The sequence below is a fragment of the Chiloscyllium plagiosum genome, unplaced genomic scaffold, assembly GCF_037043375.1.
Source record: "Chiloscyllium plagiosum isolate Xiang-an unplaced genomic scaffold, Cpla_swu_hap1 HiC_scaffold_1, whole genome shotgun sequence".
Taxonomy (NCBI): Eukaryota; Metazoa; Chordata; class Chondrichthyes; order Orectolobiformes; family Hemiscylliidae; genus Chiloscyllium; species Chiloscyllium plagiosum.
The window spans coordinates 102,131,421-102,149,347 of record NW_028270139.1 but is presented as its reverse complement, the minus strand read 5'-3'; the positions used below and the strand labels follow the sequence as shown (position 1 = coordinate 102,149,347).

The window sequence follows — 17,927 nt, the reverse complement described above, 5'->3', positions numbered from 1 at the left end:
ACAGATAGAAATGATCAGCAAGCTGTACAAGATAATAAACATTCTCTAAGCCAGTACAATATAATATACAACTCAAATTCTTTTCTCTTTGATCTAACCAAACCATATGACCTCCTGAAATAAAACAGAGATTCAATATTTATTACTTTTATGTGCTGTTACTTAATTCACTCCGTATTATTAAGAGAATAATAATTGACCTTATGTAGTTGATAGAGTACAAGATTTATTTTAGGGCCAGATTCACTGCCTGCTCTGTGCAAATTGTTCATCTTAATCAGAGAGTGCAAGGGATGCAAACATTGGCCTCCTTTCACAGACATTTCGAAGTGGAAAATCATGAGTGTCATATCCCTGGTGACCATCCTTGATAGACAAAACCAAGTGAGGATAAGTTGACTGTAATATTTCTTCCTATTTCTTCATGGGATATATACATTGCCGACTCAGCCGGCATATTTGCTCAAACCTAATTGCCCTTGCGAAGTGCTGGTGCTGCCCCTTGCTCAACTATTTAATGAGGAGAAAGTGAGGTCTGCAGATGCTGGAGATCAGAGCTGGAAATGTGTTGCTGGAAAAGCGCAGCAGGTCAGGCAGCATCCAGGGAACAGGAGAATCGACGTTTTGGGCATAAGCCCTTCTTCAGGATGCTGCCTGACCTGCTGCGCTTTTCCAGCAACACATTTCCAGCTCAACTATTTAATCCATGTATCAGTGCTTTCCAGATTTTCATATATATAATGACCATGGAATTATATCTTAGTGACTATGGGGTAAGGACTGAATAGAAAAGCTTTTGTGTTCAACCTGATACAGAATTTTAGTATTGGGTGATAGAATACTCATGCACAGCTAGTGAGTTGATATATGTTAGTTATGCATATTGTAAAATTTGTCTCTTTCATGGTCATCCATGTGTTGAATGCTGTGTACGTTTCTTTTTTTTTTTGCAGAACAAAAAACAGGAACTGCCTCCTGAGGAGCAGGGACCAAGTATAAAGAATTTGGATTTTTGGCCTAAGCTTATCACTCTTATCGTCTCTATTATTGAAGAAGATAAGAATTCATATACACCAGTTCTTAATCAGTAAGCAGGACTCACTGATAATTTTTATACAAATTAATGGAAACTTTCTAATTACTTGAGTTGCCATTTTAATGGATCAAATATAGCTTGAGCATTGCTTGGGAAATGAAGGAGCTCTGAAGAATGAAATGTTTTAAAAATTGAATCAATAGCAACAATGCACAAAATGAAATATACTTAAGTGTTAACTTTGTGTTGACAGATTGTAGATTTTTTAAAAATTCATTCACGGGATGAGGGTGCTGCTGGCTAGGCCAGCATTTATTGCCCATCCCAGGTACTGTTCAGAGTCAGTCACGTTGCTGTGGAACTGGAGTCTCATGTAGGCTAGACCAGGTAAGAAGAATGGTGGTTTCTTTCCCTGAAGGACATGAGTGAACCAGATGGGTTTTCCGGAAAATTGACAATGAATTCAAGGTCATCATTAGACTCTTAATTGCAGATTTTCATTGAATTCAAATTACACCATCTGCTCTGGCAGGATTCGAATCTGGGTCCCCAGAACATTATTCTGGGTCTCCATCGGCACTCCCTCACCACCCAAATCCTGGAGGAAGAATGCGTCATCTTCCGCTTCGGGTCCCTTCAACCCCATGGCATCAATGTGGACTTCACCAGTTTCCTCATTTCCCTGTACCCCTATCTCACTCCAGCTGCAGCCTTCCAGCTCAGCACCGTCCTCATGATCTGTTCTACCTGCCAATCTTCCTTCCCAACTATCTGCTCAACCCTCCTTTCCGACACATCACCTTTACCCCCACCTCCATCCACCTGTTGCACTCTCAGCTACCTTCTCCCCAGTCCCACCCTCCCCGCCCCCTCACATTTATCTCTCCACCCCCGAGGCTCCCAGCCTCATTCCTGATTGAGGGCTTTTGCCCGAAACGTCGATATTCCTGTTCCTCAAATGCTGCCTGACCTGTTCTGCATTTCCAGCACCACTCAACATTGACTCTTGATTAACAGTCCAGTGATAATACCACTAAGCCAATGCCTTCCTACTCTGTAATATTATAAATCATTGGTAGAACCATACTTAAAGCGCAGACCGATACATTATATAGTTCTGATCTGCATTGTCAATAAGGATATGATAGCTATTGAAATAGGCATGCAAGCAAAATAATTCCCTGAAATTAAGGATGATATGGTGAAGAAAGATAATGGAGCTTGAGCATATTCCCACAGGAAAGTAGGAACCTGAGAAGTGACATCATCATGTTTAAAAGATTTTGAAAAACAATAAATAACACAAATTTTGACAAGTTGTTTCATTTTGAAAAGGAACTTTGAGCTTGAAAGAAGGTAAATGATCTGCAGAAAAAATGACCCAGTTATTAACGTGCTGGAAAAAAGAATCTGGGGACAACGTTGCACCTAGGTGAGGTGGAACACTTGGAAGGTTTGTTGATTGGTGTCATCAGCAATTGCAAAGTTTGTGTATGTCTTTGAGTTCTTGGAGGCCATTTTGGTGAAGACATTAGCACACATTGTTGGAGCATGTGCTCCAAGTAAATGGAGCAAGCAGATTATGATGTCTGTCAGTGTGTAACATTGAGTGACATCAGCATTGTCATTTTGGACCTCATTGTTCTGACTCATGTCATCTCAAAAACACAGAGCTGAACTAGAGTTCAACAACAAGAAGGACGAGCACAATTCCTGTTTAAAGGAATCAACTAATTTCAGGTTAAATGCTGGTTAATTTATTTTACCTTTGACTTTGTAGAGGTGCTTTGGATTTTCTACAGTTGTCTAAAGTTAGTAAATTCAACAAGGAATGGTTCTGCATTTAGTCCATATAGAAACCAACAACAGAGATAAAACTAGGACTTATGTTGTGCTGAGAGAGATTGAGAAGTTAGAGTCCAAATTAATAGGCAGGACCTATTGTATAGATTATTAACTGTGACATACACCAACTGGTGTAGGATCAAGCAGGTTGGAGAATCAAACAGGTAGCACAGAGAAGAGTGTGGCTCAAAGAGGTTTCAATTCTTGTGGCACTGGCATCAGTTCTGATGAGTTTAAAAAAAAGCACATCTGGGCTTGTTTGGGATCAGACTTGACAATTCTGAGTATTTGAGAAGAGAAAAGCATAAGCATGGAGTTGTGAGAAGCAAGGTGAAAAAAGCAACTGTTTGGGACTTATAAATCATCCAAGATTCTACGTTTGGGGGAAGTGGGATATGAGGGTATGAATCAGGACCTGATGAAGGCCTTATGTCCGAAATGTCGACTCTCCTGCTCTTCAGATGCTGCCTGACTAGCTGTGCTTTTCCAGCACCACACTCTTCGAGACATAAACACAGTGGCTACTCAGGTCAGAGGCTAGGAATACTGCAGCAAGTAACCCATTTCCTGACCCCTCAAAGCCTGTCCAGCATCTACTAGGCACAAGTCAAGAGTGTCATGGAATACTTTCCACTTGCCTGGATGGCTGTAGCTCCAACCACACTCAAGAAGCTTGACACCACCCAGGACAAAGCAGCCACTTGTTTAGCACTACATCCACAACCATCTATTCCCTCCACCACCAACGCTCAGTAGCAGCAGCATGTACTATGTACAAGTTGCACTGCAGAAATTCACCAAAGATCTTCAGACAACACCTTCCAAACCCATGAACACTGACATTGAGAAGGACAAGGGCACCAGATACATCGGAAAACCATCACCTTCAAGTTTCCCTCAAAGCCACTTACCATCCTGACTTGGAAATATATCACTGTTCCTTCATTTGTCATTGGGTCAAAATCCTGGAATTCCCTCCCGAATGGCAACATGGGTCAAACCACAGCAAGTGGATTGCAGCGGTTCAAGAAGGTAGCTCACCACCACTTTCTGAAGGGCAACACGCGATGAGCAAAAAGTGCAGACCAGCCAGCAGCACCCATATGCCACAAAAAATACATTTTAAAAAAATAGACATGGGCTAATAGTGCTTCATATTCTCAAAATCAGTTTTAAGGTCTTATCTAAGTATTCCCCTTAGGTGTTTATGGCTATATATACGTTTTTGTAACTTTTTGTAATATTAACTCCACATTCTATTTCTCAAATTACATTTCCTTTATTTCAGATTTCCTCAGGAACTTAACGTTGGAAAGATAAGTGCAGAAGTAATGTGGAACCTATATGCGCAGGACATGAAATATGCGATGGAGGGTACGTAATAAGCTAGATTAGATTTCCTACAGTGTGGAAACAGGCCCTTCAACCCAACCAGTCCACACTAACCCTCTGAAGACTAACCCACCCAGACCCATTTTCCTCTGACTAATGCACCTAACACTGTGGGCAATTTAGCATGGCCAATTCACCATAACCTGCACATCTTTGGATTGTGGGAGGAAACCGGAGCACCCGGAGGAAACCCACACAGACATGAGGAGAATGGGCAAACTCCACACAGACAGTCACCCGAGGTTGGACCTGGGACCCTGGTGCTGTGAGGGCAGCAGTGCTAACCACTGTGCCATCGTGCTGCCCACTGAAAAGTTTTATTGTTTTGATTTGATCATTGATACAATTTTTTAAAAAAGCTTTGATTTCATTTTATGAAGGAGCAACAGTCAAACTTCATTTGTTAGTATCGTAGTCTGCTCCTCTTACCCTATGTGGGGAGTCGGGCACATTCCAACGTACCTGTATGTGCATTCCAGCTGCAGCTCCTGCAAGCCTGAGTTACGGAGTTGGAGTAGTGTTTGGGAACACTGTGGAGCATTGAAGGAGGAGCGTATTATGGATAGAGAGTTGGTCACACCGCAGACTCAGACTCCTCAGGCCGAAAGGGAATGGATAACCAAAAGGCAGAACAGGAGGACTAAGCAAGCAGTTCAGGAATCTCCTGTGGCTATTCCCCTGCAAAGCAGATATACTGTTTTGGATACTGTTGAAGGGAATGGCCTTTCGGGATAATAGTAGCAGCTAAATTCATTGCACCATGGTTGGTTCTGCTACACAAGGAGGGAGAAGTAGGTATAGAAAGACTATAATTATCGGGGATTCAATCATAAGGAGAATAGATAGGTGTTTTGAGGCCACAAATGAGAATCCAAGATGGTGTATTGCCTCTCCGGTGCTAGGATCCTGGATGTCTCAAAGTGGTTGCAGGACAGGCAAGGGTGAACAGCCAGTGTTTGTGGTACATGACGGTACTAATGACATAGATTTAAAAAAAGGATGAGATCTTAAACGAAGTCAGAGAACTGGTAAGAAAGTTGAAATGGACAATCTCAAAGGTAGTTATCTCAGAATTATGACCAGTGCCACAAGCTACTAAGAGGAGAAACAGCAGGATATATAGGATGAACACAGCTGAAAAGATGGTGTGACGGTGAGGGTTTCGGATTCATTGGGACCGGTTCGAGGGAGATGGAGCCTGTCCAATCTGGATGGGTTATACCTGGGCAGGACTGGGACTGATGTCCTTGGTATGTGGGATGGGGGGCTGGCGTTACTTGGTAAAGTAGTTGATGAGGGATTAAACCTGTGTGGTAAGGGGATGGGAACCGGAGGGGTAGGACAGTAGATCCAGAACTTGAGGGAGAGGTAGAAACCAAGGCAAACATGAACAAGAACAGGCAGGGAAACGCTACCGAAAAGAGTAGGGGTGGTGGTCTGGAATGTGAGATGTATAATAAGCAAGGCTAGATGACCTTAGAGCTGTGGCCAGTACTTAGTTATTGCGATTATGGTGACTTGGATGAAAGAGGGACAGCACTGCAGCTGAATGACCCATGATTGAGATGTTTCAGGTGTGATAGAATAGAATGTAAATGGGTTGGGGGAGTTGGATTACTGCTAAAGGACTACTGCTAAAGGACTATCTCACAGCTGTATCGAGGGAGGATACATCAGAGGACTTGTGCATTGAGGCAATATGGGTAGAACGTAGGACTAGGAAAGGTGAAATCACAATGTGAGGGAATGCTACAGGCCTCCCTACAGCAAGCAGGAGACAGAAGAGAGAATATGTTTTGGAAAGATGTAAAAACAGCTGGGTTGTTAGTGGGTGATTTTAACTTCCCCTATATTGATGGGGACTCACTTCGTGCTCAGGGCTTGGATGGGACAGAATTTGTAAGAACCATTCAGGAGGGTTTCTTGATGCAGAATGTAAACAGTCCAACCAGGGAAGGGGTTAGACTGGATCTGATTTTGAGAAATGAGCCCGGCCAGGTAAGTGAAATTTCAGCATTTCGGGAGTAGTGACCTTCTACCGTGAGTTTTAAGATACACATGGATAGGGACAACAGCAGTCCTCAGGTGGAGGTATTAAATTAGAGGAAGGCGAACGATAACAATTTTAGGTAGGAACTGGAGAATTTTGACTCGAGGCAGCTCCTTGAGGGTAAATCCACATCAGTCACAATGGAATATTTCAATCAGCAGTTGATAAGAATTCAGGAGCAAGAATGAACGATATGTATGATAAGTTACGTGATTCTTGGCTAACCACAGATATTATGACCTTGGTCAAAAAGAGAAAGGAACATATATAAGATCTAGGAGGATCGGAACTAATGAAGCCCTTGAAGTATATGAAGAAAACAGACAAGAACTTAACCGAGGAATTAGAAGGGCTAAAAGGGGTCATGAAAAATCTTTAACGAACAGGATTAAGGAGAATCCCAAGGCTTTTTTATAGATATATAAAACAGCAAGAGGGTAGCCAGGGATAGGTTGGCCCAATCAAGGACAAATGAGGGAATCTGTGTGGAGCCAGAAGAGGTAGGTGAGGCCCTAAACAAATTCTTTGTGTTGGTATTTATTGGACAGAAGGAATTGGTGGAGGATGACCTCAGGAAAGGGAGTGTCAAACTTCTCAGCCAAGTTGCTATTCTAAAAGAGGTGTTATGTGCCTTAAAAAGTATTAAGGCAGATAGCTTTTCGATCCCGATGGGCTCTATCCCAAAATATTGAAAGAGGCAAGCTAACAAATTGCAGGAGCATTGGCAGACACCTTTGTATCCTCTTTGGCCATAGGTAGCATCCCAGAGAAATTGAGAATGTGTTCCATTGTTAAAGAAGGGTTGTAAATCTGGATCCTCAGGAGGGGCCTCTCGGTTCTGCGATCGGTCAAATAAACACGAGCAGCTCTGTCTGATTTCAGCAAGATTTAGCAACTTATTATGATGCCGGGCATAGCACCTCTGTGTACTCTGGAAAAGCTTAAAACAATAGCAACTTTTATTGGTCTCTTAACAAACAGAACAGCCTTAATTGCAAAATTAATCCAATAAAATGACAAATAGACATAAAATTAAGCCAGTGATATTTCCTGGGCACTATGTGTTTGCACGTTTTTATCTCTCTACACCTGCATCTACAAGGCCAGCTCAAATACTTCAATAATGTCATATCTTGCTTAGCTAATTCATACTATGAACAGGACATTGTTTGCTAATCTCTTTCAATTAGTTCAGGAATGCAGTTTTCAGCAGAGTTAGATGCCATTGCTCCTAGAAGCCATTTTGTTATGTTATTTTATGTTACTTGCATTAAGAAGCCATTTTGTAATTAGCAAAAGAATGCATTAAATGGTTGCTCCTGACAACAGCCTAAATCCAGATTTTAGATCCTCAGGGAAACAGGGATAATCCACGAAATTACAGGTCTGTGAGGCTCACGTCAGTGGGGGAAATTATTGAAAAAGGTTCACAGGAACAAGATCTCTACCCATTTAGAAGCAAATAGACTTATTAACGATGTACAGCATGATTTTATGTGGGGGATGTTGTGCCTCACTAACTTGATTGAGTTTTCTGAGGAGGTGACAAAGGTGATTGATGAGGGAAAAGCGTTTGATGTCTGCATGGACTTCAGTTAAGCCTTTGACAAGTGGCATTCTGGATATTAGTGGTGCTGGAAGAGCACAGCATTTCAGGCAGCATCCGAGGAGCAGTAAAATCGACGTTTCGGGCAAAAGCCCTTCATCAGGAAAAAAGGCAGAGAGCCTGAAGGATGGAGAGATAAGCTAGAGGAGGGTGGGGGTGGGGAGAAAGTAGCATAGAGTACAATAGGTGAGTGGGGGAGGGGATGAAGGTGATAGGTCAGGGAGGAGGGTGGAGTGGATAGGTGGAAAAGAAGATAGGCAGGTAGGACAAGTCATCCAGAGGTTTCCAAAATGAAGAGGTTGGCATGAAGTTACATCTGGTGGCCAGGATTAAATGCTGACATAGTTGTGTTTGTGGGGTAATGCCATGAGTGCCAACAAGGGCATAAACAAGGCGAGTGCCGGCAACTTGCCCACATTCATGGGAATGGCTGAAGAAACCTTAGACTCAGTTGTGTGTCAACTATGCCAGTACTTTCATAGGTTGAATGTTTTTAGTCATTGTGGATGCCCATTCAAAGTAGTTGGACATGCATAGAGCTTGTCATGAAACATGGAGATGACAATTGAAAGGTTACATGCACCTTTTGCAATACATGGACTCCTGGAGTTGTTGGTCACAGACAACAGGGTATCATTTCCCAGCAGGGAATTTGTGTATTTCCTACAGTCAAATGGTATTCAGTATGTAAAGATAGCTTTATACCATCCATCAATGGTCTGGCGAAAAGAGCAATCCAAAATTTAAAGTCAGGCTTAAAGAAACAGCTTCACTCAATACCAAACTGTCCCAGTTCCTGTTTGATTATAGGACCACACCTCGCACAACTATAGGGACGGTTCCAACAGAATTGCTAATGGGGAGAAAGCTCTGTATCAGGTTAAGCTTGATCATCTTGAACTTGCCGGGGAGGATGAAATGGCATCAGGGAGCACCATTGCTAGACACAAGATTCAACTAAGCGTAAGAGGTAGTTTACTTCGGGGAAATAAGGCTTCGTATCAAAACCACAGGAATTACTCTACATAATTAAGAGGCATGTTCAACAGAACATCAGATCCAATAACATAAAAAATTCAGGTTAGAGAGGGGATCCTGAACAAGCATGTGGACCACATGAAAGCTGCAATCACGCAATGGGGCAGGAGCTAAACATACTTGGCCCCTCAGAACATCCAGCAAGGCTGTCTGAAATCATGGGTCCTCCCCTTCTGGCGAGGGATGAATAAGCCTCTGAGGCTGAGATGGGCAGATGTTGCAGCCTTGATGCCATTACCATCTGAAGAAGATGATGAATTTCAGACTAGATGCTTATGAGGTGGGTTACAGTCCAGTACAAGATGCCAGTATCTGAGGCAGAGTCGGAGGAACTGGACCTAATGCAAAAATGCCTCTGGTGAAGCTACGGGAAAAAAAATGGGCCTATGACCCAGGACTCAGTTATAGAGTCATACAGCATGGAAACAGACCCTTCAGTCCAACCAGTCATAGATTCATAGAGATGTACAGCATAAAACAGACTCTTCAGTCTCACTCGTCCATGCTGACCAGATATCCCAACATAATCTAGCCCCACTTGCCTGCACCTGGCCCATATTCCTCCAAACCCTTCCTCTGGTACCTCATTCCATATACGCAAAACCCTATGCGTGAAAATGTTGTCCCTTAGATCTCTTTTATATCTTTCCCCTCTAACCCTAAACCTATATCCTCAGGGTCTGGACTTGCTCATCCTGTGGAAAATACTTTGTCTGTTTATCCTATCCATGCCCCTCATGATGTTATTAACCTCTATAAGGTCACCCCTCAGCCTCAGATGTTCCAGGGATGACACGCCCAGCCTACTCAACCTCTCCCTTCAGCTCAAATCCTCCAATCCTGGCAACATCCTTGTAAATCTTTTCTGAACCCTTTCAAGTTTCACTGAAGGAGACCAGATAGGAAGGAGACCAGAATTGCACGCAATATTCTAACAGTGGCCTAACCAATTCCTGTACAGCCGCAACATGACCTCCCAACTCCTGTACTCAATACTGTGACCAATAAAGGAAAGCATTCCTAACATCATCTTCACTATCCTATCTATCTGCGACTCCACTTTCAAGATGACGTGAATCTGCACTCCAAGGTCTCTTTGTTCAGCAACACTCCCTAGGACCTTACCATTAATGTATAAGTCCTGCTAAGATTTGCTTTCCCAAAATGCAACACCTTGAATTTATCTAAATTAATCTCCATCTGCCACTTCTCAGCCCATTGGCCCATTTGATCAAGATACCGTTGTAATGTGACATAACCTTCTTCACTATCCACTACACCTCCAATTTTGGTGTCATCTGCAAACTTACTAACTATACCTCTTATGCTCACATCCAAATCACTTATATAAATGGCGAATAGTAGAGGACCAGCACCGATCCTTGTGGCACTCCACTGGTCACAGGCCTCCAGTCTGAAAAACAACCCTCCACCACCCTCTGTCTTCTACCTTTGAGTCAGTTCTGTATCCAAATGGCTAGTTCTCCCTGTATTCCATGAGATCTAACCTTGCTAACCAGTCTCCTATGGGGAACCTTGTCAAACACCATACTGAAGTCCATTTAAATCACGTCCACCACTCTGCCCCCATCAATCCTCCTTGTTACTTCTTCAAAAGGCTCAATCAAGTTCGTGAAACATGATTTCCCACACACAAAGCCATGTTGACTATCCATAATTAGTTGTTGCCTTTCCAAATACGTATAAATCCTATCCCCCAGGATTCCCTCCCAGAACTTGTCAGGCTGATGTCAGGCTCACAGTTCTGTAATTCCCTGGCTTGTCCTTACCACCTTTCATAAATAGTGTTACCACGTTAGCCAACCTCCAGTCTTCCAGCACCCCACCTATGACTATTGATGATACAAATATCTCAGCAAGAGGCCCAGCAATCACTTCCCGAGCTTCCCACAGACTTCTAGGATGCACCTGATCAGGTCCTGGGGATTTATCCTTTATACATTTCAAGACATCCAGCACTTCCTCCTCTGTAATATGGACATTTTTCAAGATGTCACCATCTAGTTCCCTACATTCTATAATCCATGCTGAACATAATCCCAAACTAAACTAGTTTCACCTGCCTGCTCCTGTCCCATATCCCTCCAAACCTTTCCAATTCATGTACCTATCCAAATGTCTTTTAAACATTGTAATTGTACCCACATCCACCACTTCCTCAGGGAGTTCATTCCGCATGCAAACCACCCTCTACAAAACATTTGCTTTTTATGTCTTTTTAAAATCTCTCTCCTCTCACCTTAAACATGTGTCCCCTATTCTTGAAATGCCCCAACCTAGGGAAAAGACAGCTACCAGAGGGGGAGGGATGTTGTAATTGTAACAAGGTCAGCCAGGTGAACCTCATATAATAGAATTCCCTGATTAGACAAGATTAACAGACCCAATCAGGAGTCCTACCTGACAGATATAAACAGGAGTGTCAGGTATTCTGCTCGCTCTGGGACCTGGCTCTGGACTGACCGGGTCAGTGTCATGTACTATGCACGTGTAAATCCAAGGTAACTTGGTAACAGGATTCTAACTTTTGTGGAGTTATTTCAATGACCACCTGCAAGTTCCTCCTCTGAACCACTCAGTATCTGCCTTGGAAGTATATTGCTATTCCTTCATTGTCACTGAGTCAAAATCCTGGAATTCCCTCCTTAACAGCATCGTTCGTCTGCCTACAGCGCATGGAATGTGGTTTAAGAAGGCAACTTACCACCATCGTCTTGAGGGAAATTAGGGACGAGGCAATAAATGCTGGCCCAGTCACTGACACCCAGGTCCTGCAAGTGAATAAGGAATGTTTTTCAATTGTGGTAACACATCTAATATTGGAACTATGTTTAGTATTTTGCAAGCAGAGGCTGGTTGGGTACAGCCATTATCTTTTGGGAATAGCTAACAGAGCATACTGTTTGGTACGGATCCACTTTGGGGTATTGGAGCTACCTAACTAAAGTCACATTGGCACTGGTGTACCATGCTGTACCATGTTACTCATTTGTGTGATAAACAGAATGTCTTTTTAGCTTGATGGCAGCAACACGTTATGGCAAACAGTGTTACTACTTCAAAGTAACAGCACAAAACAGCTAAATTAACCTGTTGGTTGAATTTTTGAGATTCCTTCAGAGTAATCCATGTTACTCTGACCTCTTTTTGAAAGTGGTCACCTCACCCCCTTTCATGATTGCTTGTGATGTACAGTGAGAAATGTTCTGATCAGTGTAGCTATTATCTCTAGGTATGGCTTGGCATTCCAAATTTCAGCATGAAGGTGAGCTCAGGCTCTATTCACAAAGTTGTTGGTAAGGCAAATTGTATAACATTGAAATGGTAGGAATCCCATGTGTACACTCACCATTGGAAGTGGGTTTGTAGTAGACAGTGATAATGAACTTCTTGGTGACTTCTCATTTGGCACACCCAGGTGAGAGATGTAATTTGACTGGTTGATTTCAAAGTTGAATTTAAGTAGAAGTTGAAGCTCGTGAAAATGTGATGAGTATTTTATCCATGTATTGGAAATATGCAAGGTTTATGTTTGGTGTCATTCCATTGTAGCCACATTTCACATGGAACCCACGAATGATGTTTGATAATGCTGGGCCGAGAGGGGATCTAATGGTAACACAATCTGTTTGGTGCATGTGATGTCATTAAAATTGAACTGAACAGCACAAGTTTCTGAGTTCGTAAGAGCAGTGAAAAGTCATTTGCACAATGGGGGATGTTTTAACAATGTCAAAGGAACACAGGGACAAGGCATTGCTATCGATATGTAAATAAGAAATCTGCCAAAGGTTTCTCTATAATTATCCACTGCAAACTTCACTCCACTGGGCAATGTATGCTTTGGAATTCCAACAGTTCCATACACTGCAAGGTTAGGCTTTTGGTGACCTCGTAAGTAGATTCAAAGCTATTTGCTTACCATGCAAGTTCAATACTCAAATAGGGAACAGCAAATCTCTCCTGTGGTACAGTGGCCGCACTGATCAGGTCAATTCTCACTGTGTGTTGCACAAACTCATGAAAAGGCCTAACTTACCACTTGCAGCCCTGAAAAGTGCCCAATGTAAGATATCTCAAAAATTTGACAACAGGTAAAACCAGTTGTTTTAGGTTGCTACTACGCAATAACAGTATTCGGAGATGGTAAGGTCTGCAGATGCTGGAGATCAGAGTTGAGTGTGTGTTGCTGGAAAAGCACAGCCAGTCAGGCAGCATCCGAGGAGCAGGAAAATTGACGCTTCGGGCCGAGCCCTTCATCAGGAACAATGACAGCATTCATGCCATTCACCTTTAATGAGACATACTCACAAATGATTAATGTGGTATATGAATTGCAATGATGCATGGTGCTGGACATGTAGCTTTTATGTTCCAAAACCTGGAGAAAGGTATCAACTGCACATTGCTTTACAACAGAGAAGATACTAACATAGCTGAAAATGTGTTGCTGGAAAAGCGCAGCCGGTCAGGCAGCATCCAAGGAGCAGGAGAATCGACGTTTTGGGCATGAGCCCTTCTCCTGCTCCTTGGATGCTGCCTGATCTGCTGCGCTTTTCCAGCAACACATTTTCAGCTCTGGTCTCCAACATCTGCAGTCCTCACTTTCTCCTCGAAGATACGAACATAACCAACCAGCCTGTGCTTGTAAAAGTTTAAATACTGTGTCCAACATTAGATTTTCAAGTATGTTGGGAAGTGGATGTTGGGAAGACATGCAATTACATCTGCAACCAGTTCCCTTCAGCATGGAATATGCTTTAATTAGATCATTCCTCCTTCTAAATTTTGCAGAGTATAGGCCTATTCTGCTCAATCTCTCTTCATAAGCTTGTCTCTGGAATGAATCTTCAGAACTTCTTCTGAGTGGCGTCCAATACAGCTACATCGAACGCCAAGTAAAGGGACCAACAGTATACATTATTCTAGCTGTGATCTCACTAGTGCTTTATGGAGTTGCAGCAACATTTCCTGCTTTTATATTCTGTTCCTTTTGCAATAAATGCCTAAATTCCATTTATCTTCCTTATTACATGCTATACCTGCATACAACGTTTTCTGCGATTCATGCATGAAGAGATCAAGATTCTTCTGCACTGAAGCACTGTGAAGTTTCTGTTTGGAACACTGAGGAAGGGTCATTGGGATCCGAAATGTTAGCTCTGATTTTTCTCCACAGATGCTGCCAGACCTCTTGAGCTTTTCCAGCAATTTCTGTTTTTATTTATGATTTCCAGCATTCACAGTTCTTTTGGTTTATACCAACTTATTTTACATGCCCACCAAAAACATGCACAATAAAGGCATGGAAAGACCAGTCCTGTTTCTTTGTCATCCTTGACTGAATAACAGTGTTGTTCAAATTATGGATATTTACATGTTGGTAAGAAAGTGACACATAGTAAAGCAAAAGGGATAATTTCTTTTGATTGTTATAGGTAGACCACTCGAGAAGTAAAACAGTCTCAGAGAATTCATGGAAATGTTTGTCAGGCAGGGGTGCATTTCAATCTCCAGCTTTTGGAGAACCAAGAACTTTGGTGTTATGACAAAAATGATTGCAATCTACTCGTGAGTGTGTTCATTAATCCATTGCTGCTACGTTATCATTGTAGAGGGGAGAGGGACTCACTGAGATCCTTGCCTGCTGCACTTTTCCAGCACCATACTTTTCAACTCTGCTACATTATCATTCCCACTTAAATTGAAATTCTTGCGTAGAATTAAGGAGGAAGACAATGGGTAAGTGCATCACTGCAGAGAAACAATTGAGTAACATCAGATTCTACTCTAAAATTATAGCCACAATGAAAAGGAATCGAAGCTGACATGGCACCAAAATGAAATTAAATTTAGCTAATATAAAAACTAAAATCAGGATACCAAAATGTTCTTGTATTCCTTAATTATCTGGGGTCTTGTTGCTATTGATAATTTTGGCTGATCTATATTCAATACCATCTCTTCAGAACAGCAATTCTTTAGCAGCTGTTTTCTAAATTTGGAAACTGTGGCATTGAAGAATGCACCTCAGCTGTTTGGAGATATAGGACATCACACTAGTTCTGAGGCATCACTGCTTTCTAAAGCAAAACAGGAAACATTTATGACTTGTGTGTATAATTTTGAGCCAAATGAATCATTTAGTGTACCAAACTTTTAACTGCAGAAGGTGTTTCCAGATTGTAGCTTCCTTACATGATGTGCCTGGAGCTGACCACTCACCTATAGATTATTGTTGCTTGTACATTATAACATATCACCAATTTCCATCAATCCATAACATCCCTCAATTCTGCCCATACCTCAGCTAATCTGCTGAAACCTTTGTCTAGTCTTTATTATCTCTCAGCTTGAGTGGCTGAGTTCACATGCTGGATGTTTGGACTTGGATAATCCTACAAGTATGCTGTAAGACCAATTGTATTGTCAAACATCTTATATTTGAAGAGCAGAAATGTTTTCTTCTTAATTATTCAGAAGACTGAAGCCATTGATTTCTGTTTCCAGTTCAAACGCTGTTCTCTCCGCTCCTGACTCCATCCCTCTCTCTGGCATCTGATGAAGGCAAAATCAGTCTGTTCCCAAACTCAGCATCATATTTGATGAGAAAATGAGCCTCAGACAACATATACACACCAATAAGAAAATAACCAATTCCCTATATACCTCAATAACTTTTGATTTCTTTGTCTGATAAGAAATCTATCTACCTCTGGCTTAAAAATATTCAGTGATCTACTTCCATCACTGCCCAAGGCAGAAACTTCCAAAATCTCACAGTTCACCAAGAGAGCATAACTTTCTGCATTTCTCTCCTGTAAGGCTGACCCCTAATATTAAAATAGTACCCACCCTAATTGTATTCTTGCTCACAAGTGGAATGTCCTTTCCACGTCCACTGAAGTGTGGCTATTGAGTGAGAAACAGAAGATGGGAAGATGCAGAGAAATCCAAAAGCAGGAAAGAACCAAATAAGGTAGAGGGTGCTGAGGTCCTGCCAAGCTTAATGTCAGTCATTGACATTTTATTCTTCCATTTTCTATCTAGCATCCATGCTGACAGCCTAGCCAAATAAAGAAAATAAACAGTGGCATAGGTTGTAGCTAGTGGCCCTTGGAAATGGTAGGATACTCAGCTATATCACGATGATATGGCATGTTGGGGAAGGGTTTCCAATACTTGTCAATTAAGCCTTTAACCCTTTAACCTGACTCTCTTCTCTCTTCTACCCATTTTGTCTAAGTTTACACATGATTAGTGGCAAAGTGCCTCAAAGTCAGTACTTTCAAGAAAGGAAAAGTTAACAAGATAGAAGAAATGTTTACACTACAGAAATGCACAGTTGGGCTTAGTGCCCATGATTGTTAATATCTTTGCAACTTGATATGAATCATACCTTGAAGAGATTATGAATAAAGATTGAAAAATTTACAGGGAGAATAACTGTGAAAATGTGTGGGTGTGTGGCATAATATTTGTAACTCCACATTTGGCGTTTAGCATTAGATGTGCTAAATTAAGAAACATAATTTGCATGTTCTAAATTAGATTCGGGCTTGCCAACATAAAGTTCATAGGAATAACTCAAAACTGTAAAAAAAAAGCTCATTAAGAAACAAGTTAGATAAATGACTGGGGAAATCTTGATTGTGTAATTGTGTGCAGTTAATTTTTCTCAGCAAAAATATATGTTTCCATAATGCATCCAAGTTGAAGAGCATCCCAAGGCATTCATAGACCAGGCTTTCATGTAGGTCAGCAAACAGAAGGGAGAAAGATGAAAGGAATTCTCAATGAGTTATGGTAATAGGCTGAAACAATTTACATGTTGAAGAGTATGGATGATGAAGGAAGTTAACTGGATGATTAGTTTAGATTAGATTCCCTACAGTGTGGAAACAGGCCCTTCGGCCCAACAAGTCCACAGCGACCCTCTAAAGAGTAACACACCCAGACCCATTCCCCTCTGACTAATGCACCTAACACTATGGGCAATTTAGAATGGCCAATTCACCTAACCTGCACATCTTTGGACTGTGCAAGGAAACCGGAGCACCCAGAGGAAACACATGTAAACACGGGGAGAATGTGCAAACTCCACACAGACAGTCACCCAAGGCTGGAACCGAACCTGGGTCCCTGGTGCTGTGAGGCAGCAATGCTAACCACTGAGCCACCGTGCTACCCGTGATCATTGTAGTAATCAAGTCTGGAGATGACCAAAGCATGAACCTAGCTTTTAACAGCAGATAGACTGGGATGCGTAGACGTGTGCAGTGTAACAAATAAAGGTCTTTATGATGAACAGATCATAGAATCAGGAGCTCAGTTCTAGGTTAAATACAGCAATTTGGTGGCAAGAATGTAAAGTTTGGAGCAAGGGCTCAAGATGATGACTTTAGTCTTATTAATATTTATCTGGAGAAATATAACTGGTTTGTTAGGCAGTCTAATTGGAGAGGGGTAAATGAAGCATGGTTGCTAGGTTTTGCATTTGGAATGCCTCTGGAAGGTATTGCCAAAAGGTGGGGCCCAAGGATAGTCTCCTGAAGTTCCAAAGTAATAATGGGAGCATAAACCATTTATAGATATAGTTTGGTTATAATCGGGTGAGTTATAATCCATTTAACACATGCAAGGCCATCACACTGAACTGGACAATGAAAGAGAGTTATTGGAAAGGGTGTGAAATTACTCCCACAGATGCCAGTATCCTGTCACCAGGTTAATCTTTATTTACACATGAACAGTCCTTGACTTTAGTACTGCCTGTTCAATGTCAGCTATCAGAGTTGCAGTATCTCTGACACGACTTATTTATCTGTCAGCCAGGGCTTCCTGATTGAGCCAGTTTAACAGCCCCAAATGGGGAACTGGTATTCTATGATGTCCAGCTGACTGACCTCGTTACAATCACTACATCCCTTCCCCTCTGA

General features: G+C 41.9%; 1 protein-coding gene across 9 annotated transcripts in view; it reads left to right on the top strand.

Annotated features, from left to right (window-relative positions):
* The window catches only part of unc13bb (unc-13 homolog Bb (C. elegans)), a 640,614-nt gene that overhangs the window by 534,958 nt on the left and 87,729 nt on the right, over positions 1-17,927 (top strand). For all 9 annotated transcript variants that reach the window (XM_087989458.1, XM_087989459.1, XM_087989467.1 and 6 more), the window contains 2 exons: positions 954-1,087; positions 4,170-4,255. In XM_087989458.1, the coding sequence (XP_087845584.1) occupies positions 954-1,087; positions 4,170-4,255 (220 nt within the window). The remainder of the gene's footprint in view (positions 1-953; positions 1,088-4,169; positions 4,256-17,927) is intronic.